Source organism: Gopherus evgoodei, chromosome 2 (assembly GCF_007399415.2).
Source record: "Gopherus evgoodei ecotype Sinaloan lineage chromosome 2, rGopEvg1_v1.p, whole genome shotgun sequence".
Classification (NCBI taxonomy): Eukaryota; Metazoa; Chordata; order Testudines; family Testudinidae; genus Gopherus; species Gopherus evgoodei.
Genome location: NC_044323.1, coordinates 137,505,130 through 137,533,093, shown reverse-complemented (window position 1 = coordinate 137,533,093; position 27,964 = coordinate 137,505,130). Strand labels below are relative to the sequence as shown.

The 27,964-nt window shown below is 45.0% G+C and overlaps 2 protein-coding genes across 4 annotated transcripts; one reads left to right on the top strand and one right to left on the bottom strand.

The window, feature by feature from the left end:
- Positions 1–1,657: 1,657 nt before the first annotated feature.
- Positions 1,658–10,287, bottom strand: LOC115646180. The gene is made up of 2 exons (XM_030551742.1): positions 9,843–10,287; positions 1,658–2,541 (listed from the first exon to the last, which is right to left on the bottom strand). The coding sequence occupies exons 1-2, from the start codon at positions 10,029–10,031 to the stop codon at positions 2,053–2,055; spliced, it is 678 nt and encodes a 225-aa protein (XP_030407602.1). The 5' UTR covers positions 10,032–10,287; the 3' UTR covers positions 1,658–2,052.
- Positions 10,288–10,464: 177 nt separating this feature from the next.
- ZNF622 (zinc finger protein 622) lies at positions 10,465–27,705 on the top strand. Of its 3 annotated transcripts, none has more exons than XM_030551736.1 (8): positions 10,465–10,589; positions 14,520–14,592; positions 14,941–15,546; positions 17,237–17,476; positions 18,390–18,552; positions 19,495–19,607; positions 24,868–25,011; positions 26,728–27,704. In XM_030551736.1, exons 3-8 carry the CDS (start codon positions 14,943–14,945, stop codon positions 26,853–26,855), a joined length of 1,392 nt encoding a protein of 463 aa, XP_030407596.1. In that variant the 5' UTR covers positions 10,465–10,589; positions 14,520–14,592; positions 14,941–14,942; the 3' UTR covers positions 26,856–27,704. The 3 variants fall into 3 exon arrangements, with proteins under 3 accessions (XP_030407596.1, XP_030407597.1, XP_030407595.1); XM_030551737.1 differs by lacking the exon at positions 14,520–14,592 and adding an exon at positions 13,646–13,703; XM_030551735.1 differs by lacking the exon at positions 14,520–14,592 and having other exon boundaries at positions 26,728–27,705.
- The last annotated feature ends 259 nt before the right edge of the window (positions 27,706–27,964 follow it).

Here is a 27,964-nt window from a genome sequence, read left to right as displayed (position 1 = left end):
ACTGGCATCAACGCCGTTCCCGTTCTTCTTCACTCCAGGACCCCACCACAGCACCGCTCCCACAGTCCTGGGCGTTGATCGCTGGCACCTCGCCATCGCAGATCTGCCCGCCAGAGCCGATCGCAGAGCAGCTGCTGCTGGCAGTACTGCTCCTCCACATCGGGATCATGGTCTCATGGTCAGCATTGTTTCCAATGCCACTGCTCCTCCCGGTCCAGGGACAGTGGCAGGTTGTATGCCAGCCCGGCCTCCCTTTGGAGTCATCAGTTGATGGGACAGGCTAGTCAGGCTAAACAGCTTGCTCCACCAGTCAGTGCCATAGCAGGTGCAGTGGCACCAGGCTCCTTGGCTGGCACTGTGGTACCAATGGGCCCCATGGCACCTGACGCAGCCCCTGGTGGGGGCTCACTCAGTGGCCAGAGCCTTGGAGAGACCATCGACATCCCTTTCCCAGCCTCCCAGAAAGGAGTTGGGGGGGCATGTATCTTCGGTTCTATGCCTGGAGGGCAACCAAGTGGTGGAACCTCCAGTACCGGTGGGTACACAGAGTACTGCACCCACATCCTCATCCTCCCCTGATGAGGCGATTATGGCCCCTCCTCCCTTTGTTCCGCAGGAGGACTCTAAGGCCCAGCAGGAACTATTGAAAAAGGTGGCATCGAGCCTCAACCTTCAGACCAAGGAGGTGGAGGAACCCTCAGACTCCCTCTTCAATGTCCTCTTGGCCTCAGCACCGGCCAGGTGGCCCTCCCACTCCACAAAGGGGTGGCAAAAATTTCAAACGCCTTGTGGCAAACCCCAGCTTCCTTGCCCCCAGTCTTTAAGAGGGCAGAACGGAAGTCCTTTGTGCCTGCCAAGGGGCATGAATACCTGTACACCCATCCTGTCCCCAGCTCCCTGGTGGTCGAGTTGGTCAACCACAAGGAGAGGCAGGGCCAACCAGCCCCTACTCCAAAAAATAAAAACTCAAGGAGGCAGGACTTATTTGGGAGAAAGGTTTATTCATCCTTGAGTTTCCTGTTAAGGGTGGCAAACCATCAGGCTCTCCTGGGTTGGTATGAGTTCAATTTGTGGGGCACTCTACCCAAATTCGAAGACTCCCTCCAGGAGCGTGACAAGAAGGAGTTCAAAGCTCTGGTTGAGGTGGGTACAGCGGCTGCCAGGGCAACCCTGCAGGCAGTGTCGGATGCCACAGATAAGGCTGCAAGATCTATGGCCTCCACTGTGTTCATGAGGAGGGTGTCATGCTTCCTGCTGTCTGGGCTGCCCAGTGAGGCGCAGAACTCCTTGCACCGTGGTTCTCAAACTATTGTACAGGTGACCCCTTTCACATAGCAAGCCTCTGAGTGTGACCCCCCGCCTTATAAATTAAAAACACTTGTTTATATATTTAACACCATTATAAATGCTGGAGGCAAAGCAGCGTATGAAGTGGAGGCTGACAGCTCATGACCCCCCATGTAATAACCTCACAACCCCCTGAGGGGTCCCGACCCCCAGTTTGAGAACCCCTGTCCTTGCAGGCCCTTCCGTTTGATGGCAAGGCCCTGTTTGCAGAACAGATGGATGTGAAATTGCACGGTCTGAAAGATTCCCACACAATGCTGAAGACACTTGGCTTCTACGTCCTGGCTAAGGCCAGGACCAAGTTTAAGCCTAGGCAGGCTCCCACCCAGGCCTCCTACTCTAAATATGAGCCCCCTTTTAAAAAGTCATGGGACTATTAGAAATGCCCACAGAGGCAGTCCCGGTCTACCATGCAGCCTGGACCCTCCAAGGGTAAACAGGAGGGGAAATGGCAGTTTTGATGGGACGTCTGGGGGTGACCTACTAGTTCACACCAGCAGTAAAGCTTCCCTTCTCCAACCAGTTGTGTGCTTTTCTCCCGGAGTGGTGGCGGCTGACCTCGGACTGATGGGTCCTCAACACCATCTCCTGGGGCTATACCCCAGTTGACCTCTACCTCACCCAACCACCCTCTGTCCCCATCCCTCCTGGGGGAACCCCTTTCACGAGGCCCTGCTCAAGCTGGAGGTGGGGCGGCTCCTTGGCTTAGCAGCGGTGGAAGTGGTGCCAGTGGAGTTCAAATGCAAGGGGTACTACTCCCGCTAGTTCCTTATCCCGAAGGCCAAAGGGGGGCTCAGGCCCATCCTGGACCTGCGAGGCCTGAACCAGCACAAGGTAAAGCTCAAGTTCCGCATGGTCTCTCTGGCCTCTATCATCCCCTTCCTGGATCCCAGGCACTGGTACGTCGCCCTCCATCTGTAGGACACGCACTACCACATCCGTATATTCGAGGGACACAGACGCTTCCTCCATTTCAAAGTTGGGCAGGAGCACTACCAATTTATGGTCCTCCCATTTGGCTTGTCCACTGCTCCCAGGATATTCACAAAGTTCATGTCTGTGGTATTGGCCTACCTCAGACGTCATGGGGTCCAGATCTTCCCCTATCTTGATGACTGGCGGGTCAAGGGCAGTTCCCAATCGCAGGTCCGGGATCAAGTGGTGCTCCTCCTGTCCACATGTGCTACCCTGGGCCTGTTAGTAAAGAACACCAAATCCATGTTAGCCCCAGCACAGTGCATAGAGTTTATCGGGGCAGTCCTGGACTTGACATTGGCCAGGGCCTCCCTCCCACCAAGATTCAAGAATGTGAAAGGGCTCATCGACACAGTCACAAGGTTCCCGGTGACCACAGCCAGAGCGTGCCTCCAGCTCCTGGGTCACATGTCGGCGTGCACATATGTGGTTTGCCACGCCAGACTCGGGATGAGGCCCCTCTAGCTCTGGTTGGCCTCAGTGTTATCCCTGTCCAGAGACAGGATGGAGAAAGTCCTCACTGTGTCCAAGCCGGTGATCGCCTCCATACAATGGTGGTGGTCCTCGGGGATCATGCTCCATGGGGTCCTGTTCAGGGGCAGGTCCCCATCAGTGGAGCTGGTGTCCGATATGTCGGACCTGGGATGGGGAGCCCATGTGGGGACCATTCAGACCCAAGATCTGTGGTTAGCACAGGACCTTGCCCTGCATATAAACATCAAGGAACTCAGGGCAGTGCAACTGGCATGCGTGGCCTTCTGCTCGCACCTGGAGGGTAGAGTGATCAGGGTTCTCATGGACAACACGGCCTTGATGTTTTAGATCAACAGGCAATAGCCCAAGACATTTGCCTACAGGCCCACCACTTACCGGGCACCCAGAACTCACAGGCAGATTGCCAGAGCCGAGACTTCTCCTCTCAGCACGAGTGATCACTCCACCCGGAGGTGGTGCACAGGATTTTCCAAGAGTGGGGCACTCCCCAGGTTGACCTGTTAGCGACTCGACAGAACCGCCGGTGTCCCTGTTTCTGCTCGGGGGGTAGGGGGAGTGGGCGCCATCTCCGATGCCTTCCTCCTATCCTGGTCGGGCCAGCTTCTTTATGCCTTCCCCCTGATCCGACTGATCGGCATGATCCTGGAAAGGATAAAAAAACGGGCATGGCCCAGGTCCTCTAGATTGCCCCAGCATGGCCCAGGCAACATTGGTACGGGACCCTCACAAGCCTGGCAGTTGCCCCGCCATGGCCGTTGTCGTCCCATCCGGACCTGCTCTCCTAGGACCAGGGCCACCTCCTTTATCCCAACCTAGTGGCACTACACCTCATGGCGTGGCTGCTCAATAGTTAGACCAGGAGGAAAGGACATGCTCGGAAGGGGTTCGGTGCATCCTCTTGGAAAGCAGGCGGCCCTCCACGCGCTGAGCCTACTTGACAAAGTGGTCTCAGTTTTCCTGGTGGGCAGCTGAGTGGGGCGTTTCACCCATGGCTGCTCCAATCCAGCTCATTTTAGACTACCTCCTTCATCGTAAAGCCCAAGGCCTAGTGCCCTCGTCCATCAAGGTGCACTTGGCAGCCATATCAGCCTTCGACCCACTAGTACAGGTGCACACTGTATTCTCCCATTCTATGACTGGCTGATTCCTTAAGGGATTGGATCTTCTCTTCCCGTATGTTAGGCCCCCAGTCCCGCAGTGGGACCTGAACTTGGTGCTGGCCCGGTAGATGGGTCCCTCTTTTGAGCCACTGGCTACATGCTTCTGGTCACACCTCTCGTGGAAGGTAGCCTTCCTGGTGGCGATCATGTCAGCTAGACGGGTCTTGGAACTCAGGGCCCTGACTTCAGAGCCCCCATACACGGTGTTCCATTAAGGATAAGATCCAGCTCCAACTGCATCCTTTATTCCTTCCTAAGGTGGTCTCCGCCTACCACAAGGGTCAGGACATCTTTCTGCCGGTCCTCTGTCCCAAGCCCCATGCGTCCAGTGATGAGCGCCATCTCCACCGGCTGGATGTGAGACGGGCTCTGAACTTTTATCTGGAGTGGACTAAGCCGTTCAGGAAGTCTGCAGCTGTTCATCGCCTTGGCCAAATGCACGAGGGGTCGGTTGGTCTCCACTCAGCGGCCCTCCAACTGGATCATCTCATGTATCTGTACCTGTTACAACCTGGCAGGAATCCCCCCGCCATCGATTGTGAGGGCACACTCGACTAGGGCGCAGGCCTCGTCGGCTGCCTTTTTAGCCCATGTCCTAATTCAGGACATTTGCAGGGCTGCCACGTGGTCTTCTGTTCACACGTTCACTTTGCATTAGGCAATTGTCTCCCAGACCAGGGATGACGCTGGGTTCGGCAGGGCTGTACTCTGTCCCGACAGTCTGTGAACTCCTACTCACCTCCAACAGATATAGCTTGGAATCACCTATTGTGGAATGCACATGAGCAATCACTTGAAGAAGACAGTTACCTTTTCTGTAACTGGTGTTCCTCAAGATGTGTTGCTCATGTCCATTCCACATCCCGCCCTCCTTCCCCTTTGTTGGAGTTGTCTGGCAAGAAGGAACTGAGGGTGGGGGGAGCGTGCAGTGCCCCTTATACCATGCCATAGAGGCGTCACTGCAGGGGTACTGCTAGGGGAAAAACTTCCAGCACTGGTGCACGTGGTGAGTACGCACACCTATTATGGAATGGACATGACCAGCACATCTCGAAGAACACCCGTTACAGAAAAGGCAACTGTCTTTTCCCTTTCCGTTGTGGCTGTAAATCCAATTATACATCTGTCCTAGCTGCAGCAGCTGCAGTTGCAGCCTTGAGGGGTGCCCCCTCCACACGCATAGAATGCCTTACCATGATGAAGAAGAGGAAAGAAGAGGACTAGAGAAGATATGTTCACCAAGATCCTGCTGTCAGTGATGCATCGAACTGCAAACAAGTGTCTGATGGGCCAACATGGCAGATGGCATGGAGCAGGACAGTCAACACAGGACAAAATGGAAAAAGACCCAGGAAGCCCAACAGGAAAAGGAGAGGGAGATGCACCAGGACCTAATGGGGCTTCTCAAGCAGCAGATACAAATGCTGCGGACTCTAGTTGACCTACAGATCCAAAATCATAGACTCGCCACTCTTTGCAGTCCTTGGAGAGCTCCTTGGTAGCAATTCCCTACAACCTACATTCAACATGGCATCATGGGCTGAATCCTAACCCCTACTACTCCATGCCAGGAGACAGTTAAAACAACCACAGCTTTACAGGCACTGATCTGGAAAAGGTACAGCTGGTGTGTGTGTAACCCCAATCGACTGCATTTGTGCACTGAAATGGACAGAAATGTTTGTTGTCTTTCTAATTTTAAAGTTCTGTTCTGTTAATTTATGTTGTTTGTATTGTGTTGTCCTTTTTATTTATACATTGCCTTTTTGCACTTTTTGTCACTCAATACAATTTTATTTTTTGTAATACTCATTTTTATTAGTTCACCAGATATAATACAGAATGTACAGTAGTGCTCAAAGCACCCAGTACTCGTAAATGTACAGCACCACAGGTCTAACGTATTCAACAAAACACCCAGTCATATGTGTAAATATACAGCAAGCATCACATAATTCATAGGTTCATTAGAAGTCACAATGTTACATTTATAAATGTACACCAAGCACTACACAATTCCTAATGGCCCACACACTTCAGGCACAAAGTGCAGTCAAGCACAACACATTACTGTAACTGACCGTTGAAGTGCTCTCTCAAAGCCTCTCGCAACTGTGTAGTTCAACACTGAGTTCTTGTAATAGCCCTTGTGTCTGGCTCTTCAAACTCAGCAAGTAGCCGTTCCGCCTCCGCCCCGCCAGCAACTTTTTCCTCTTTGCCTCATATATATTATACAGGACACAACTTGCAGCTATAATCATTGGGATGTTTTTCTTAAGATCTAATCTAGTGAGTAAACACCACCAGCATCCTTTCAATGTACCGAAAGCATATTCACCTGACTTCCTACACTTCCTGAGCCAGTAGTTGAGTCTTTTCTTGGTGCTGTTGAAGTGGCCAATGTATGGCTTTCATGAGCCAAAGGAGCAGGGGGTGGGTTGGGTTCCTCCAGGATCAAGGGCGGCGGGTGAACTGCTGGCTGGGGGAGGATAGGCCCTGGATGGCCTTGCCTCCCCACCTGAGGACCCATCCCCTTCCCCTGCTGAAGCCCCCCCGGCCCTCAAGTGCAGGGCAGGCAGCGCACCATCCACAGCCTCCGAGTGGGTGGGCCAGCAGTGCACGGCCCACCCCAGCCCCCAAGCACAGGGTAAGCAGACGGCACACAGCCCCAGCCCCCACAAGTCCCGGCCACCCTACCCCTAGCCCCAGCACGCTTCCCTGAAAGAAGCAGCCTGCCTGGGCTGGGGCCAAGCGGAAAGGGCAAGCAGCAGGGGGCTTCAGGAAGAAGCATGGGCGGGGCCACGCTGGGTTGTTTGGGCAGGCATAGCCTTCCCAAGCCTATGCAACGCGCCACCCATGCCCAGGATTACTACTGGCATTTCAATATCAGCAATGGTAATCCACTTGTTGGGAAAGGATATGTATCGCCTCACTGCAGTTCGGGAACACCACTTCCGCAAATCCATCCACTAAGTCCTGAACCATACTGAGAGCCACAGTCCTGTGTAGCACGAGATGATTAATTGCTCTAAACACTTGCATGACAAGAGCCCTCACTGTGGATTTTCCAGCTCCAGGAGAATTTGCACTGACCGGTAGCAATCTGGTGGTTCAAGCTTCCACAGTGCAATCACCACTTGCTTCTCAGCTGTCAGTATAATTCTCATTCTGGTATCCATGTGCTGCAGGGCTGGGACAAGCTCATCACACAGATCGAGGAATGGGGCCTTTTGCCTCCAAAAGTTCTGCAGTCACTGCTCATCATCCCAAATCTTCATTATGATGCAATTCCACCAGTCAACGCTCATTACTTGAGCCCAGAAGCGGCACTAGGCCATCTGAAGCTGTTCTTTGAACATCACCAACAACCTTGAATTGTTTTTCGCTATGTCCCTTAACTACGTCTCCTTGAAGAAATCATCATGTCCCCTAGTGCTGCGAGTCTTCCTGCGGTTCCTGAAAATACTAGAGGATTCTGTGTCCTGTATTTGCAATGTTTATAAACACAGTGTTATATGGACTCCACGCTTCTGTCAGAGATGGCAGTCAGTGAAAAGTGCCACAAGGGTTTGAGAGTTTTTTTTTAAAAAAGGCACAAAAATTATTGGATATGGATGGCATTATGGGATGGAAAAAGTTGCATGCTGGGAACTGTGATTATGGGATGGATAAAGTTGCACGTTGGGAACTCTAGCTCCCAGAGACCTCTGGGTGAGTCATTTCTATCCCTCAACACATTGAAAAACTCCCCAGAAGGCACTGCACCAGACAGCAACACGTAGCACACTGGGAATAGCTACACAGGATACACTATACTTTTCATCAACACAAGCACTCCCAGTGAGTATGCATAGCACTGATACAAGCAACCACGTATGCAAACATGAACAATATAACTTGGGTAGCTTGATGCCAATGTAACTTGCATCAGCCAAAGTTTGTAATGTAGACAAGGCCAGATAGTTTCATTTTGCTATCTCATCTCAAATATGATTAATGCTTAGATTCCGTGCCTTTCCCACACCACACAGGCCCTTTCTCAACTTCTTCATTTCCGGTGAACCTTAGAGACACTACTGACATACATAATGCCATCCAGTATTGAAATATAGCACAAAAAGAAAAATAAATTAACAAAAATTAAATATTAGCTATTTTATTTACATAATTCTTTCCTACTATTTCCCAATTCTGCTTTAGTAGCAGTTATATTTATTTTTTCTCTGAGTGATATCCTTGCAGCAGACTTTGACTGACTTCTGTGTAACAATGGTTGCATGCAATATAGTTCATGAGGCAGCCTAAGGTGGCTTGCCCCATACTGCTTTAAACAAACATTCACTGCTGGTCACAACTACCTCATCTTCAACTTCAACAGTTGTGCTCTTTGTCACAGTTCAGGGCAACTGCAGCTATATTCCCCTCCTGTGATCCAGCAAGGACACCCAGTCTAGACTCCTGGCTCCTCAGCTGTCATCTTTCTTGGGCAGAGACCCATGTCTCTCTCCCTCCTGACTGGATTTTTCCAGGCTGCACAATTCCCATCCCACACTGTGATATCCTCAGCAAGCCAGACTGCCTAAAACACCAGTGTCTGCTCTTTGCTTTCTTTCCAGAGGCTTTGAACAGCATCATTGCCTGCTGTTATAAGTTACCACACAGGTCTTTCTAAGCAAGCACATTTATTCTTCTGATGAAAGCTTTATAGAGTAAAACATATTAAAAAATAGAAGACCCTACACCCATGCCAGATCCACTGTCAAGCTCTGATAGGTGTCAGTCCTTTAAAACTCACAACTGGGTTTTTCCATGGTTACAAGTTCCTAACTGTCTCAGATTCTGAACACCCGTGAAAAATTCGGTCTTTCCTTTATGCAAGTTGGGCCTTTGATCTTGGCCTCATGTAGCAAGTGATCAGCAGATAATGGTACACCTCGTATGGTATAGTTTTTGCATAACTGGAGGAAGGATATTCCCCAGGAAAACCACTTAACACTTTGTTCCAAAAGTCTATTCTTGTCTGGCAAATAGAGTCCTAGATTTTAAGGTCAGAAGGGACCACTGTGATTATTTAGTCTGACCTCCAGCACATTGCAGGTCCCAGAACCTCACCCCCCCACTCCTGTAACAGACCCTTAACCTCTGGCTGAGTTACTGAAATCCTCAAATCATAGTTCAAAGATTTCAAGTTACAGAGAATTCACCATTTACACTACTTAAAATCTGCAAGTGACCTGTGCCCCAAGCTGCAGAGGAAGGTGAAGCCCTTCCCCCGCCCCCCAGGTCTCTGCCAATCTGACCTGGGGGAAAATTCCTTCTTAATCTCAAATATGGCAATCATTTAGACCCTGAGCATGTAGGCAAAACGCACCAGGCAGATGCCTGGGAAATAAATATCTGTAGCAACTCCCAGTACTCCCCATCTAGTATCCCGTCTCTGGCAGTTGGGGATTTTTGCTACTGACAGTTGATGAGCCACATTGTTAAGTATCTAGTCTTTCGAACCCCCCAGGTCTCACATCTGTCACATCTCCCCTGCTGATAGATTACATACACTCCTGACAATAATACAAATTATATAACAATACACATTCATTTAATACTATAGACCTCAAAGATACTTAAACTTAATCCAACGAAGCCTCCCCAGGATATGGCAGGAAATTCCTTTATCTATCTCACTCTCCTATTTATATTATTATTTTATATATCCTTTGCATGCACATTGCCTTTTACAAGACAGAGCAGTGCAGCGCTATTTAGCTAGAGTTGGTAAAAAAAACACGTGAATTTTGAAAAATGTTGACTTTCTCGCTCTCTGTCTCATTTGCAAAACGTGTCCATTCCCGCCTGCTCAATATTTACCAAATAATTCCATGGCGTTTCCTCCCGGAGATGTACTAAGGTGACCAGAAAATGCTTTTTAAAAACGGGGTTGAGCCCTTTGGGCTTCTTCCAGCAACGCGGTGACCTGAAATGACTGTTGGCTGCGGCGGGGGGGGGGCTCTTCTCCCCCCTCCGCCCGTTTCCCCCTTTTATCCCATCCGCCCGCATTGCGGGGGCTCTTTGAAAACCAGCACACCCGGTCCAGAGGCGTTTCCCAGCCACGGGCTGAGCCAGCGGCCTCCAGGGCAAACAGATGTGGGGGGCTGCTGTAGCTGCAGACGGGAATTCACCTCACGAGTCCTGCCTGGGCCCCCAGCCCTGACCCGCTCCCGCCCTCCCGGTGACACGAGCGGGCGGGCGGCCGGGATCCCCGCGCTGTACGAAGCTGCTGCCCTGGGGTGCATCAGGCTGCGCCGCTGAGGCGCCAGGCCGGGGGGGGCGGACCGGGCGGCGCTTCGCTGGGCATCGAAGTGGCGCTGAGCAGCCGGCAGGGGCCGCCCAAGGGCAGCGTGGCGGAGCCGCTCCTTGGGGCCCGCCGGGCCGGCAGGGGGCGGTGGCCTCCGGCAGAGCAGCTAGAGCCGCCTCCCTGCTGCCGCGGCCGACGCGCGTCACTGGGGCGGGGCGCTCTCTGCTTGTGGCCGCCCCACGTTGGAATCCCCGGGGGTCGAGCGTTCCAGCCCCATTGTCCCCGCGTTCCAGCCCGGCCAGGCGTTGCGCGCCCCGCAGGTAGGTGCCCGGTCACCGCCAGCCCCTTCCCTGCTTCCCGCGGGCGGCCTGGGTCTGGGGGCGGGGCCGCGCCGGGGGAGGCCCGAGAAGCCCGCACCTGCGGCGGGGCCCTGCGCTTCCGTCCCGCAGCCGGGGAGCTACGCAGCGCTGCTGGGACCGCTCGCCTGTGGCTTTCCCGGGGCGTGGGGCCCTCGCCTCCCCCCGCAGAGGCAGCTCTGGTGCTGGGATGTGCCCAGCGCCCGGACTGCTGTCTGCAGCCCCGCCTTCATGGCAGAAACAGAAGCTGGGTCTAAACCCAGGAGTTCAGATTGGATTGCTCCGTGCCCAGGCTCTGCTGGGTGTGACAGGCATGGAGGGAGGGCACCCAGGGCAAGAGTTGCTGGAGTAAATTAGCTTTGCTGAGTTGATTAGCCAGACAGTCATGAAATGAATCCTACCAACCCTGTTTTAATGCTCTTTTTGCTGTTTTATATCTCCCTCCTGTCCTCCTAGGTTTAGTAAGTCGTATACACGCGTTGTATATTTTATCTGTAGCCGAATTTCTTTTGACATTAAACTCAACTCGTGGTCTTTAAAAGTAACTTTGGACTTACCTGATTTAAAACCACCAAAAAGGAAATGCAAAGTGAAGGCAAAAAATAATTTTATTTGTCAAGCCATTTTTATCTAGGTTTTATAGTTCCTAACTGACATAATAGAAGCTCTTATATTCTACTAACTTCTGTTTAGCAGCTGTCATTCTCACACTATGCTAGAATTGGGAAAGGTTCAGAAAAGAGCAACAAAATCTATTAGAGGTATGGAATAGCTTTCGTATGAAGATAGATTAATAAGACTCGAACAGCTCAGCTTGGAAAAGAAATGACTAAGGGGGGGGATATGATCAAGATCTATAAAATCATGACTGGTGTGGAGAAAGTAAATAAGGAAGTGTTATTTACTCCTTCGCATAACACAACAACTGGGGTTCACCAAATAAAATTAATAGGTAGCAGATTTAAAATGAACAAAAGGAAGTATTTCTTCATGCAAGGCACAGTCAACCTGTGGAACTTTTTGCCATAGGATGTTGTGAAGGCCAAGACTATAAAAGGGTTTTAAAAAACTAGATAAAGTCATGGAGGATGAGTCTACCAATGGCTGTTAGCCGGGATGGGCAGGGATGCAAAACCATGCTCTAAAGTGTCTGTCCCTAGCTTCTGTTTGCTGAATGGGTGACGTGGGATGGCTCACTTGATGATTCCCTCTGAAGCACCCGGCATTGGCTACTGTTGGAAGACCAGCTACCGGGCCATTGGTCTGACCCAGTATGGCTGTGCTTATGTTCACTAGTCTATTGATTTGGTGTCATGTTAAAGTAGCAGAAATCAGGTTCAGTAGAGGACCAACGGCAAACAAGTTAACTCTTCCAAAAATTAGATGGAAACAAGTCTGTTCTTGGATTCCAAAAATTCAGTTACATTTAAACTTTGCCCCCTCAACACACACATGCAGACATATGAGAGAGAGAAAATTGAGGGTGTTTTTTAAGGTTAAAATTATGGATGAAAGTAAGTGTGTATAACAGAAGTGCTGACATAGCAGCATGTGATCCCATAGTTAGTCTCTTCTATTTTATACCTTCAAACAGAGTGAATTGTTCCTTTGGTGAGTTAGCAGATGTAAATATTTTTGGTTGTTCTGGATTTTCTTGTGTTTTAATTTTATTTCTGAAATTGGTCAGAGAGAAATCTAGCAACATTCTTGCTTGCCATATAACTCTAACAAGAGTTAGCAAATACCTAAAATATCATTTTAAAAGAACCTGTCTAAATTATACAGCAGATGGCTTGCAGTGTTATCATTTTTTCCTTTCAAGGACCACATACTGCTGAATGGAAACAGGTTCTCATATCGGTTTAGAATGGTTAGGTCAGGGGTGGCTGAGGGCCACATCTGGGTTCCGAAACTGTATGGAGGGCCAGGTAGGGAAGGCTGTTCTCCCCCCCCCGCACCCAAAACAGCCTGGCCCCCTCTCCACACAGCCCACTTCCTGCCCCCTGACTGGCCCCCCCAGGACCTCCGACCCATTCAACCCCCCCTGCTCTTTGTCCCCTGACCATCCCCGTCCCTAACTGCCCCCCCACCCCGGGAGCCCACTTTCTGTCCAACCTCCCCTGACTGCCCTGACCCCTATCCACACCCTTGCCTCCTGACAGGCCCCCTGGGACTCCCATGCCTATCCAAACACTCCCTGTCCCCGACTGCCCCCCTGAACCTCCTGCCCCTTATCCAACTGCCCCGTCCCCTTATCATGCTGCTCAGAACACCAGGACTGGCAGCCACGCCACCCGGCCGGAGCCAACCGCACCGCCATGCAGTCTAGAATACCGGGGCAGGCCGGCGGCGCTCACAGGCCCAACGCCCAGAGCGCTGGCAGCACAGCGAGCTGAAGCAGCGGGAGAGGAAGATCAGCAGGGCAGGGGCCAGGGCCTCGCCTCCCTGGGAGCTCAAGGGCTGGGCAGGATGGTCCTGCGGGCTGGATGTAGCCCACCTCTGGGTTAGGTGGTGCATACTTGAATTAGAAAGCAGGGAGTGAAGTTGATCCTGACTGAAACAAAACATAACTATTTGAGTGAACATAGACCGGGGTCGGCAGCCTTTCGGAAGTGGTGTGCCAAGTCTTCATTTATTCACTCTAATTTAAGGTTTCACGTGCCAGTAATACATTTTAATGTTTTTAGAAGGTCTCTTTCTACAAGTCTATAATATATAACTAAACTATTGTTGTATGTAAAGTAAATAAGGTTTTTAAAATGTTTAAGAAGTTTCATTTAAAATTAAATTAAAATGCAGAGCTCCCCGAACCGGTGGCCAGGACCCGGGCAGTGTGAGTGCCACTGAAAATCAACTTGTGTGCCGCAGGTTGCCTACCTCTGACATAGACATTTCTCAGTGAAGAATGAGTGACTTTTTCTCTTATGTATAATAATTTACTGGTTTATTTTGTAATGCTTATAAATGACCATTGTTCATGTTTTCTCGTATGTGTACATGTTTTTTCTCTGCATTTACAGATAAGAGATACAACAAAAGCAAATGCTGGTTTCAAACAGGAAATGTCAGTTCTATAATGTACTTGTCCTCTGATTAAAATCAATACCTTTCAGTGCTGTACAGGCTCATGCTAGTGTTTGTGGGGGAGTTTTTTCTGCCTGTTGGTCCCCTTGGGGGGATTGCAGTTTTTGTATGCTGTTTGGGACTTGATTTTTTTCCCCCCTCCATATTACAGGGTTGAATTGTGCTTTCCTTAGATTAGTCACATATCTGTAAACAGGCATGGTGGGTTTGATCTCAATTTGTGACCGTCTCCTTGTGTCTGTTTTGTTGTTTATTACCACTGTAGCATCTAGCAGTCCTGGACCAGGACCCTATTGTTTTGAGTGCTGTACAGACACAGAACAAAAAGACAGTCCCTGCCTTAGAGAGCTTCCGATCCATTATGGTTTTAAAGTGACTCCATCAACATTGCATCTACTCAATTTAAAGAAGCATTAATGATAACTTTAGCCATTGTTGCTATGTATTTGTGTTACTATACCCAGCAATCTCCAATCTAGCAGAGGGCCTCATTATGCTGTGTGCTTTACAAACATACAATAAAATATGGTCCCTCATTCTCTCTGCCAGTTTTTGTTGTTTTATAGTCATATTTTCCTGTTTAACTCTCCCCTGTTGCTGTGTGAGAGACTCTGACATACAAAAGGGGAAAATGACTGATACTGGAGGGAAAAAAGTGTCATTGTACACAATATGCTGAAAACCAACTGAAAGCTTTCTCTATCCCTTTTACACTGTATTATCTTAGTCATTTCTTGTGACAGTAAAAGGCGTAAAAAAAACCAACAGAAGTATTTTTTTCTTTAAAATGGTCATATCCCTTTTTTAAAGACCTACGGGTTGCATCCTACTGACTAGAGACTTCAGGAGTTTGCTCTTTGGTGAAAAGTGGAGAGAGCTATAGGTAAGTCTCTTTGGGACACGGGCCATCCTTTTGCTTTGTGTGTGTACTTGGCCAAGGGGTCCTTGTCCTCCATGATGAGGGCTTCTAGGTGCTACGATAATACAAATAATAAATAGTAATACATCTTTGATAGTTGTAACTAACTTTATATCTTTGTTTCATCCCTTGCAATGTCTAATGCATGATCAGCATTTCATAAACGTTACTAATGCACCTGCACCAGGATTGCATCAAATGTGCAATTGCTCAGACAGGCAAGGACCTGCCACTGGCTTGTTTTTCATGTCTCCTCCTCCTGCCATATTTTGATCACTTTCTTTTGATATGCTGCTTTTCTTTGCTTCCCAGTAATGGCGTCTTATACTTGCATTACGTGCCGTGTGGCTTTTAAGGATGCTGCCGTTCAGCGTGCCCACTACAAAACCGACTGGCATAGATATAATCTAAAACGGAAAGTTGCTGACATGCCACCTGTCACTGCCGAGAATTTCCAAGAGAGAGTCCTAGCTCAGAGAGCAGTGACAGAGGAACAGAACAAAGTCACTGCCACCTACTGCACAGCTTGCAGCAAGAGGTTCTCCACGTTCAATGCCTATGAGAATCATTTGAAGTCCAAGAAGCACCTAGAACTTGAAAAAAAAGCTCTCCAGGCTGTCAACAAGAAGGTAGAAACGTTAAATGAGAAGAACCTGGAAAAGGGGCTGGCCCCGGAGAGCCTGAACAACGATGAAATAAATACAGCTATTCAGCAAGCTGTCAGGGCCCAGCCATCCTTGTCTCCAAAGAAGATACCATTGCTCCCAACTGATACAAGCAGCTCTCCACCTTCTGCTGGAGGTAATTTGTCACAGAGCAGAGAGCAATTGGAAAAACCTCCAAGGGTGCAGTGGTTTGAACAGCAGGCACGGAAACTGGCAAAACAGGATGCAGAGGATGAGGAGGATATGGAAGAAGGTAAGAAAACCAGCAAGGTGGTAAAATGGTGGCTCTGGGTAAGCAAACTTAGTGGTTGGTTTTGGGTAGGAGCCCCCTATGTGTTTTTAATAAAATTTCTGCAGGCAGGAAAACATTAACAATTCCATGGGGGAGGCTTTTTTCTAATGAAAGTTCACACAGAAGAGGTTCCCACCAAAAAATATTTGCCATAAAGAGGGAAGAAAGATTCAAGTCTAGCAAGGTTTAGTGGCCAGCGATCTCATTCATAACTTTTTTCTTTTTAAAGATTAACTGAAAATTTTTCTAGTTACTAAGAATAGAGGTCTAGTTACTAAGAATAGAGGTCATGTGTTTTTCTCTCATAACTACTGCTTCTGTTATGTCCATCAAAAGCAGTGCAGGACCTGCACTCCTTAGCCTAATGCTCCACTCCGTTACAGCAGATTTATGCTGAAATAATTCCATTGATGTCAGTGGGGATCAGGTCCCCATGTGTTAGATGTTAGACACATCATCAACTGTTGTAGGGTAAACCCGTTTGTGTACTCTGCTTTGGAAGATATATAAAGAAGAAACCAACATGCAACTATTTTGCTTTAAGATATATTTAAGTTGTAACACTGTATCTTAGGAGGTTTCTGAGTGTTCATTTTACCTTTAACGTTTTGATACCAGTGCTATTTGTTTAGAGGTGTACGATGAAAGGATTAGATAGAGTAAGAAAGGAGTGGTCTCTCTCTGATTATCCTGGGACCAACGCAGCTGCAGCAATACTGCAAACAAAGGTCAAAGGATTGTCAGTTTCAGGCTTTTAAAGCTAGAAACCAATATCCAATAGTAACATTATCAGGTCACTGGTTTGAATCCCATCTAGGTTGGTAATTAATAGTTACCATCTGAGAACTCTTTAGTGGCCTATGTGAAATGAGTTTACTGTCTTCTGGTTCCTAATGGACATCACAAACAGCCTTCTCAGTTGGCCCTTTTTGGCATTTACAGAAGATTGAAGTGTCACAGGAAATTATCTTGATGCCCTTCCCCCCCACACTGTTACCCTCCCCAGTGAAATTTGAAATATATAGATAGAGCAATGTGTGGGATCTTGCATGAGTATCAGAGGAGAAAAAACCATGACTGAAAGCAGTACAAGTGACATGAAAGCAATTACGTAGCTCCAGTTACTTTAAGAACGCTGCTTATAGATAACTTAAAATGTTTCTTTTGTCATAAAGATGTATATCTGAAAAGAGTATCTTTGATTTTATAACTTTCTGCTCAGGCTGCTAAGTCACTACAAGAAATCAAAATCCTCATGGTTTATGACAGAATTGGGTTGCTTTTTTACCAGTTATGCTTTGTTTTAATGTTACATGGTACAGTAGTAATGTTGCTTCTAAAGAGCAATAGGATTTTCATAGTAGAGAAGATTGTAACTAAATTCTTAGATCTGGTGACCCTGTTATGAGCAGTTTTGACTTTTGCCTTAAGCTTCCGTCATTTCTTTGTAGGTTAGTTTTATTGACAGTGGTCTGAGCTCACCACTTGATTGATTTTAAATATCTGTATAGTAATTAGAACACAGCATTTTGTATCAGTTTATAATTATTATTGGTGATGTAAACATATTCTGTACTAGAGCATACAGATTACACTTATTTGCTTGAAAAAAAGATGTAAATAAACCTAATGTTTTAACTTGCACTGAAAGGCTGGGAGGATGCAGATTCTGATGAAGCTGGAGATTCTGAAGATGAGCAGATGGAAGGTGCAGTGGGGGAAGATGAGAAACAGATTGCTGCTGGTGCAGTACCACTCACAGACTGCTTGTTTTGTCCTCACCATTCAAGCTCTCTCATGAAAAATGTGGCCCACATGACAAAAGCCCACAGTTTCTTTATTCCAGATGTAGAATACCTTGTGGATCTCAGGGGACTGATTAAGTACTTGGGTAAGCATGACTCTTCTTCACCCACCCCCCCATCCCCCCACCACCACCAAGGTTAAATACCCTGTTTTGTTGCAATAAAGTCTCCAAGATTTGAGCTATGACTTCAGTGTCATGTGGTATTCATGACTTTCATTCAGTCAAATGTATGACTTAATTCCAGTAGATCTAGGAATAACCATATTCTATCAGGCCTCAGGTCTATTTAGTTCAATGTACTGTCTCTGACAGTGACCAGTACCAGATGCTTCAGAGGAAAGTATAAGAACCCTGGTGCACTGGACAGCTTTTGGATAGTCTGCCCCCATATTAGGTCTTAACCTGATCTCTAATAGTATTGGTTTAAACAGCATGAGGTTTATGCAAAAAACTTCAAGTTCTAAAATATTTACACGGGGTGTGCCTTTTACATGGACTCTCCTAGTGAATGATGATGCAAATATTTGCCAAACTACTATTACAGTTACAAGAAAGCAGCTCCACCGCACATGGAATGTTTGCTATAATCAAACCAGATTCATATTAAATTTATCTATCGTCACTAAAGCTCTTCTCATAGGAATTGACTCCTTGGAACGAGCAAGAAAATGCACAAAAAAAAACTTTTTTTATAGCATCTCACAGAGTTTTTGCCCAGTATGTGTAAAGCCCTCTGTTTGTCATTTGAATTATTCTTTAAATACATGGACTTCTTCTGTGAGGAGGCAGAGCGGTTAAAGTCCAAGGGGACCAGGACCCTAATTCAGTTTCTGGCAATGACTCTCTAATCTGGAGAAAGTCACTTACCCTGGCTGTGACTCAGGTCTCCCATCTGCAAGTGGAGATAACCACTTCAGGGATGCCAATATTGATCATTGAATTGAATGTAAACTCAAAATTATGCTTTTCTTTTTTTTCTCTTTCCCCCCCTGCGCAGGAGAAAAAGTTGGTGTTGGGAAAATCTGCCTGTGGTGCAATGAGAAAGGGAAATCCTTCTACTCAACAGAAGCAGTGCAGGGTCATATGAATGATAAAAGCCACTGCAAGCTCTTCACAGATGGGGATGCTGCCTTGGAATTTGCAGACTTCTATGATTTTAGGTAGGGAAATTTTTTTCTTCCTTGCCACAAAATTGAAAGCAGAGAGAAGTGTTGAAACTTGAAACCCACTTTTCCATTGTTGACCTTCTAGAAACTAGACCTATTTTTAATGTTTATACTTAAGGTCCTAGCAATTCTTGAAAAATCAATTCATCAGTCAGAAGCTGTCTTGGGGACAAAACTACTGTGCACTTCAGAAAAAATTAACACCTTAAGCATTCACTTTAATACTAATAATATATTAAACAACCCTTCCAAGTATGCAAGTGCATAATGGTATGTGCTGTTGTTGAGTGTGTGGTTTTATTTTATTTTATTTATTTATTTATTTATTTATTTACAATGAAATGTTAGACCTGTTAGGATGCTGTTGTCCATCCATACCAGGGGTGGGCAATAATTTTCGTAGGGGGGCCACTCTATGAATTTTGATAAGTCATCACGGGCTGCACATTTCTACTATATTAATGGAGGGAGTGCGGGGTCTGGGAGGGAGTTTAGGTGCAGGAGGGAGCTCCAGGCTGGTGCAGAGTGTTGGGGTGCAGGAGAGCGTGAGAGGTCTGGGCTCCGAGCAGGGGCGGCTCCAGGCCCCAGCGTGCCAAACATATGCTTGGGGCGGCATGCCGCGGGGGGCGCTCTGCTGATCGCCGGGAGGGCGGCAGGCGGCTCCGGTGGACCTCCTGCAAGCGTGCCTGTGGAGGGTCCGCTGGTCCCACGGCTTCGGTGGAGCATCCGCAGGCACGCCTGCGGGAGGTCATCAGAGCCGCAGGACCGGCGACCAGGAGAGCGCCCCCGCGGTGTGCCGCCATGCTTGGGGCAGCGAAATGGCTAGAGCCGCCCCTGGCTCCGGGAAGGAGTTTGGTGCTGGGCAGGGGATTGGGGTGCAGGGTCTGGGAAGGAGTTTGGGTGTGTAATTTAGCTGCTGCTGCTGCTGTTCCACAGGAGCAGTTACCCTGATCACGAGGAAGGAGAGGATGTGGTGATGTCTGGAGAGCTTCCAGCAGGGAAGAATTTAGAATATGATGACGAAAGTATGGAATTGATCCTCCCTTCAGGTACTTACAATAAATATTGTAGCAAAAGTACTTATCTTCTTGGCTTTGCTGTAGTTTAAATTATTGCCAACAAAGAGAGATTCCCATTTGTGTCATGAAGCAGACGTTTGCTATCCACTTGTCCTTCATCTGCTTTGATCTCAAATTTTTTTTTGCCGGTTTTCAAATTGAAGACCTGTTTCCATTTGAATACTCTTATTCCGTTAGCTCAAATTGAAATGTATAAGATTTCTTAATCTTTCTAACTTGCCATCCCCTTGCATTTGTGTGTGTGTATTGGGGCATCACTTCCTCTTATTTACCCTTGACTTACTTCATGCATGCAAGGATGTAATATGTACTTCATTGCAATACATCTTACAGAGAGTAAGTTCTGCGCAGTGTAACCTGGTCATAGGTAACTAATTTTGACAACCTCTTACTCAGATATTAATTTCCTTAAGCAGCCACATATTGTTGTTTGTGTATTAATTTCTACATTGTCTGATGCTTTGGGGTATAGTTCCACACGCTGAGATCCCTTGCATATGCTTAATATCAGCACATCCCCATGATCCTTTAAAGTGCTGTCAAATGCACCATGAAAATGGGAAAAGAGATCTTTCCTCCAATTTTAGTTACAGTAGTCTTGTGTGTATTACTTGAAACGGTAGTAGGTTTTAAAGAAAATGCAGATAGTGAATAAATTGATGTGTCTCTTTAACGGTGATCTGTGGTGGAGAAACTCTTGCTTTTGTACTGTTTTTTGGTTCTTTATGATTTAATTACAACTTATTGGTGGTTAAAGATGGCATGAAAAGCAGCTGTGGTGCAGTAAGGGAGGCTGTTCGTTTTTTAGAACTTCAGAAATATCAGGAACGTTGCATTTTGTATTCTATTTTTGCTGAAGGACTCTGAAGGACCAGCGAACCAAAGTAGGAGCTTTCTCAGCCTTCCTATGGAAGAGTTGGATGTTAAATCTTTAACAAAAAGAGACCTTTCCTCTTAAGCAACTGAGCTGAAGGGCCCTATCTTAAAAGTAACACATACTATTGTCACCAGGAGCAAGTAAGCCTAAAATGGCTAGATCTGAAAGATTAGAGGAGAAGCTTTCTCTTCTGTTTTTGTTTTACTGTAGTCTGGGGGAGACTTTCTATGGGAGATGAGTGCCAAACTCCCTTTTATTCCTCTGAAAATCTTCCTCCTTCCAGTTTCATAGTTTCTCTCACATAGTCAGTTTCACTTTTTATATGCTGCAGGTCTTTTGTGAAAAATCCGATTCTTTCAGGGTAATGTCAAACATAGGCCAGACCTGACATTTATAGTTTAAAAAAACAAATCAAAACATTTCTTGATCTGCCTTTTTTTAAAGGGTACAAATGCTTTGGTTTTTAGTTCTGGTCCCGTTTAGTTTTGAGGGTGAAAAACATTAGAAACTACTGGCGCATAAGTAGAAAAACTGATGATTTTCTCACTAAATTGTAGCTGGTCTAGTGATACGCAAGGTATCTTTTGATCTCTAAATTGATCAATGATGGGAAACCAGTAGGGGGCACTGTGGTGCTTTAAATCTTTTATTTTTTTATTCTACCCTGTATTATCAGACCACCTGTCTCTGCAAAGGCTCTGTAGGTGTTTATTGCATGTTACAGTGATAAAGGTGTTTTAATCCATCACCATTTCAGTGCATGGAAAGACAGCACTCAAAAGTTCATTTTTCCAGCCATCTGTGTTCCTATCTGTTGTGCAATACTTGTATTTCTAGAGTAGATTTGGTTGGTGTAAAATGAGGTCATCTAGCTTATTTGCTAAACTTCCACTTTAATATTAAACACTGGACACTTTTTAAACAAATCTAATTATCGGACGTGTAGATACCTGGCTTGTAATTCATTTGCAAGATATGTGAGTGGAACAATGGAGTATGTGAAAGTTCACTTAGGGAGGCTGGAATGATAAAAATACACTTCCAGGCAAGGTAGAATTAAATTATTGATTTTAATCTTATTATGCATTTGCGCACTTTAGTTATTTTTCTAAGGAAAGGTTGATTCTTAGTCATTGATAACTATTAAAACATGCCAAATTTCCTGCTTTTGTTCTAACCAGGAGAATACACAGTATTAGTACACTTATTTAAACAAGTATATTGCTTAATACACATTGATTCGGCTGATTAATTTTTATGTTTGAAAATGGTGAATGATTCATTTCTTTCTTACTAGATTGATTTGATTTTTTTTTTAACTTGGTATTTGTGCCAATTTGGATGCAAACTGGAATTCAATTAAAAATGCACCAAACCTGGAAAACCAGCACTTTTAAAATGACCTTCAACACATTTCCCCAGTACATTTATCAAAACATTTTTGCATTTAAAACTTCCTTCCTTTCTTTAATAAATGAGAATTCTCAATAGTTAGTGAATTGAAATGATTGTTTCTGGCTGCCATGGCCTACAAGATTTTAGGACTATTAGCTCAGCCTATCATCTTTTTATGTATAGATTGGAGGAGGAAAACAACCTTTCCTGCTTTTTCACCTCCCAGTTGGTTTCTCAGTTTTGAATTAATTAGTTATGGAACTGAACTAGTCGAATAAACTGAAATGAAATGAAGAAAATATTCTCTCTGCACCTGTAGAAGAGGCAACTGCTCTCAGAAGCTGGCTTTGGCCTTTAATAGGGGCTGTCAAGCAATTAAAAAAATTAATCGCGATTAATCACATGATTAATCAATAATAGAATACCATTTATTTAAATATTTTTGTTTTCTACATTTTCAAATATATTTCAATTTCAACACAGTACAAAGTGTACAGTGCACAGTTTATTTTTGATTACAAATATTTGCACTGTATAAAATAAAAAATAGTATTTTTCAGTTTCACTGTTGCAACTATTGTAGTGCAATCTCTTTATCGTGAGAGTTGAATTTACAAATGTAGAATTTTATGGTTAAAAAAAACCTGCACTCAGAAATAAAACAAAGTAAAACTTTAGAGTCTACACTCAGTCCTACTTTTTGTTCAGCTCAGACAAACAAGTTTGTTTACATTTTCAGGAGCTAATGCTGCCTGCTTCTTATTTACAATGTAACCTGAAAGTGAGAACAGGCGTTCTCATGGCACTGTTGTAGCCAGTGTCACAAGATATTTACATGCCAAATGCCCTAAAGGTTCATATGTCCCTTCATGCTTCAACCACCATTCCAGAGGACGTGCGTCCATGCTGATGATGGGTTCTGCTCAATGACAATCCGAAGCATAGCAGACCGACGTGTTCATTTTCATCATCTGAGTCAGATGCCACCAAGCAGAAAGTTGATTTTCTTTTTTGGTGGTTCGGGTTCTGTAGTGTCTGCATTGGAGTGGTTTTTTGAGTTAATCACGTGAGTTAACTGCAATTAATCAACAGCCCTAGTCTTTAACAAACTCGGTGGTTCCAGGTGCTTAGCCAGTGACTGCCACCAGTTCAGTGGTTTGACTTTCTTTAAAACTTCAGCAGCATGCTTGTACTGTCTGAATATTGTTTTTAATTAAATTATTTTGATAGACTAATCATTTCAAATTTAATTTTAAATATTTTTTTAAATCAATCTACGGTCTTAATTAAATTAAATTAAAATTTAACAAACAATTCTTTTCTTTTTTTTTAAATCATCAATTTTTATCCATTCTGCTTTCACCTCTTTTTGGAAGATTACTGGACAGAAAATAGTTAAATGAGATTTATAGAATCATATGGGCTAAGAAGAGTACATCTTAACAGAGTACTGTTGAACTAGAAAACCTAAACCACATCACTATCTAGTCTAGGGTTTTCCTTCCCTGTAGCTGTAACTAACATGCAACTACACATCTAATCAGTGTTTCGGTGCTAATAACCACAAAGTAAAGTCAGTATTCACCTCCTTGGAGTCATTGGTCTGCCATGTCAATAAGCACAAGTCTCTCTCATTTCAGGACAGTATAAAAGCTGTAATCAAAATTAGACAATTGTTAGCAACTAGGGGTTGACAGTCACTGTTGACAAACAGGAAAACAAGCATTTGTTCTCTTGTCATAAGTGCTCATCTTTGTGGAATTAAGCATTTTGGCTGCAGAGTCTGTCCCTTCATTACCCATTTTTCTTTATTATCCAGTGAGCGGGGGCATGTTAGCCATTCCAGTTTGGTTTGTTTATGCAGGGGTTCCACAAAGGATCACAAAGTAGTAACTGAAGATCTCGAGGGAATTCAGAGTTTTGGATTCCAGTCCTGCAAACTCTTGTGTGGTTGGAGTCTCAGGTCTTCACAGAGCGCTTCTGCAGGCTGCTGTGTTATTGGAGCTGTATTTTGCCATGAAATTACCTTTCCTGTTTTCACTACTTAGTATAACCCGCAAATTGTCAGTTTGTTTAAAAAAAGAAAAAAATGGGGGGAAGAGAAATAGGATTTATTCCAGTGATAGGCAGAGGCTTTATTCATCAAATGTCATGAAACAAGAAGGGACTGTTATAAATAACAAAACTTACCCTACCAATCTTCATGTTCTGGTTTGGCAGTAAAAATGTAATTAGAAAATCTCTCTCGTATTCCTGAATTATGTGATGATGATAATGTGCTGCCTGCCTATTTGACCAGTTACAAAACACGGTGCCACGTAAATGTAAATCCTCTGTGCTTATCTTGCTATATAAATCTTGATGTTGGGCCCATTTTTTTGACTCTGCACAGCTCAGATTGATCATCTCTATTGTTTCACAAGGAGTAGAGAGCCTTAGTGAATTTGTATTGTTTTGTCATTAGGACAGTGACTCCTACTGACCCTTAAATCAAGATGGGATGGCTTTCTAAATGAGATGCTCTAGTTCAACCAGGAGTTATTGGGCTTGATGCAGGAATTACTAGGTGAAATTCTTTGGCCTGTATTCTTTAGACTAGCTGATTATAAAGGTTCCTTCTAGCATTAAAAAGCTGGCCCAAATCCTTGCAACAAAACTAACAGTCAATCGTCCTCTCCATTTCCTGTCTTTAATTAAATCTTCCTGGAGGCTTTTATAATTCCTAGCCATCCTTTAGTTGAGCTGCTGGTCTTTTTCTGCCTTTCCTCTCTTCAACATGTGGTATACTATAGAAGCTGCTACATTAGTCACACTCTATCATAGTCCTAAAACATCAGATCCTTTTAAAAGGCACTCCTCAATGTGATTACTTTCCAAAGGCGCTTGGACGATTACTTTGCTTCAAAAGCTGGCTCATTGTGCTTGACTTAAACTGTAAAATATTCTCTTGTGTAACAGGTGCCAGGGTTGGTCACCGTTCCTTGATGAGATACTACAAGCAGCGGTTTGGTTTGTCAAGAGCAGTGGTTGTTGCTAAAAATAAGGCGGCAGTGGGCAGGGTGTTGCAACAGTACAAAGCTCTGGGTTGGACAAGCACTACAGGTAAATGACAAACTTAAGTTCTTTAAACTCTCTTTTGAGCCTGTATTCTTGGAGGGAGGTGGGTGTCAGACCCTGGTTTCCAGCCCAGCTCAGCCATCTACTCTGCTATTTTTAGTGCTGTATGTGAGCCTGAGTCTGTCATCCCAGGTTGTGAGACTTGCTGCCGCTCCCTGCGTAGGCACACTCTTAGAGTAGTCTCCTTATACCAGCATTTACATGATTGAATTCTGTCCATATAGCTACTTCTGGGGGGTGCTGTCAGATTTGGTGCTTCACTTCCTAGCAAAGAGCAATATAACTTTTGCAAGGAGAAACTAAACTTCTGGTAGGTGAAAAGTGAGAAGAGCATCACTGCTCTGTGGTAAAAGCTTGGACCTTATCTCCTGCACCATATCTGACTTTTGGGTGTCCTCTTCATTTCTGGCACATAAGCACAATACATTGTAGAAATTTGCCACCCCTGCGTATACACAAATTAATTGTAGACACACTGCTTCTTATAGCAAAAGTGCATTTGTGAACAAGCCTGAAACTTTCCAGTCATAGTTGGGTGATGTGAAGTTATGAAGGATGAATCTAGGCTAATGTACAAAATAAATAAAGGTGAGGTTGGCTTTTCAGAACTAGAAGTTGCATAGCCTGTTCCTGCCTGCTAAATTCAAATCTTGTTTTCAGTTATTACATGTTCTTCCTTAGTTTGCGCTATTGTACTTCTCTTCGCTCCTGCACTACTGCAGCTATATGTATTGCACTGTAACTATGTAGTTCAAATATTTTGTCTGAACAGTGCTATGCCCAGGCCTGTTGTGTAAGTGTAAAGTATTGCGGAATACTTCAGAGGATTAATGTAGAATTGAATTCTAAACATTTTGATACTCAGGAACATAAATATTGTATTGACCACAAAGTAAGGCTGAATGTGTCAAGTTCTAAGGTTAATAGGTCGTCTTTGCCAGAGGTGGCTGACGGTAATTAAGATTACCTGTCCATTTGTGTGTCACTCTTTCCTTCAGCTGTCAATGCTAGCATCTTCTGTTCTTGCCATTTAATATGGTAATACATGACCCCAGCGTAAACTGTTCTTTGACAGTCCCAGTCAAAACCATTCAAGTTTTGGATACTTGCAGTGAATGATCTCCAGATGAAGAATTATTTGCAGAAGTTATTTGGCAAATAACTTCGAATTTTTTTAAAAAGAAAATTAAGATTTGTTTGAATGGAGAGACACACTTCAAATTATTCAATTAATTTAGGTCTGTTTCAGATCTGTAGCCATTCAGAAACACTCTCCCGCCTCTTCTCCCTCCCTCCCCCCAATTACTTAGACCTTGATCCTCTCATGAGCTCAGAGCAAGCAAACCCATGTCCACATGTAGAGCTCATTGCAGGATTAAGCCACTTAGGTTTTCATGGGGAAGTTACAGATGAATAAGGGAAGGTGTGAATTTAAAGTGATGGGTATACAGGTTATAAGACCCTGTTGGACACTCTTATTCCAGCATGAGGCCTCTTTTCAGCTTAGTTTACGTTGCTTGGGAAGAAGGTCAAGCTAAAATGAAACAAGCCACTCTTACTGCAGAATAAGTGTCTACCCAGAAGTTTAGACCTTGGTAACTGTATTGCTGCAACTAGACTGATGTAATTGGCGGCAAGGCCTTATACTGTAAATCAGTCTTGTAAGCTACTAACTTTTCACCCTTTTCTCCTTTACAAAAGGAGCAGCCCTAGCACGTGAACGTGACATGCAGTATCTACAGAGGATGAAGTCTAAGTGGATGCTGAAGACGGGAATGAGTAACAATGCTACAAAGCAGATGCATTTCCGGATGCAAGTCAGATTCTGAGCTGCCACAACTGCTTTACAGAGCTTGTTCCAGGAGAGGAGAATTAATAGCTTTTTGGGGGGGTGGGGTGGGGAGGGAATGTCATTAAAATGGACCCTGGTGCCTAGCCAAGGACTGTCTGGATGCTACTATTCTTTCTCTGCCCAAGTCTTGTTAAGAGATCTTGTATTCTAATAACTGTTGGCCTGTCAAATTTAAGTGTCCAAATAAAGTATGTGGTATAGGTTAGTCACTGGTGTAGATCATGCGCATTCTACTAGTGTCTATCTTTATGCAGTAGGTTGTGATTGAAAAGCTGACTTGGTGTTGTAATTGAATTACAGAAAACTGGTGGGAGGGGTGGCTAAGAGAAGATTCTGATTATAAACCTGAGGTGAGAGAGAGGCCTGTGCTTCAGCCCTTCTGGATTAGGGTAGATGATTTTCTTTTATATGAAGTAGGAGAGAGCACTTTACCAAAGTTATACACTTTCTTTATATCAAACAATCTTGTAAGAGGCACTTTAGACAGGAGTGTTAAAATCCTTCAGTGGGTGAATTAAGGAGAGCTTTTCAAAATGAGCACATCGCCAGCACATGATGAGTGACAGGTATCTACTCAGTTGTGTTCAGTTTATGTAGAAGTTTCCGTGCTAGTAGTTTGAAGTAACACTTGACCTAAAAGGAAATGGTTATTTTTTTGTTCTGAAACCATATTTCCAGGGTTTCAGTTAATAGTTTCTATCCTGTCAAACTCAGTGTGCCAGAAAACAGTTGGGTTTACTACAACTATTACAAGTTGTCTGTTTGGATTTAACTTCAATGTAATGTTTTGAATACTTCATTAAAATTAAAGTATACATTCAAAGTACTTTTACTAGCACCGCTCTCATTATGAATTGTTATTATTACTCATTACTGACGAGAGTTGAAAAGTTAAGGTAGTGGTCACCTTTGCACTTGTGTAGAGAGGCATTTTTACATTCTTGATAAAACACACAATCTTCTCTAGAAAAGCAGCCTGCTAAACTAGGGTCTGTCTGACACAGCTGTCTAAGAAACCCTCTGTTGCTTAATTTGGGGTCTGACTTATAACAGCATATCTGATTTCTGACTGATGCCTTTGCCACC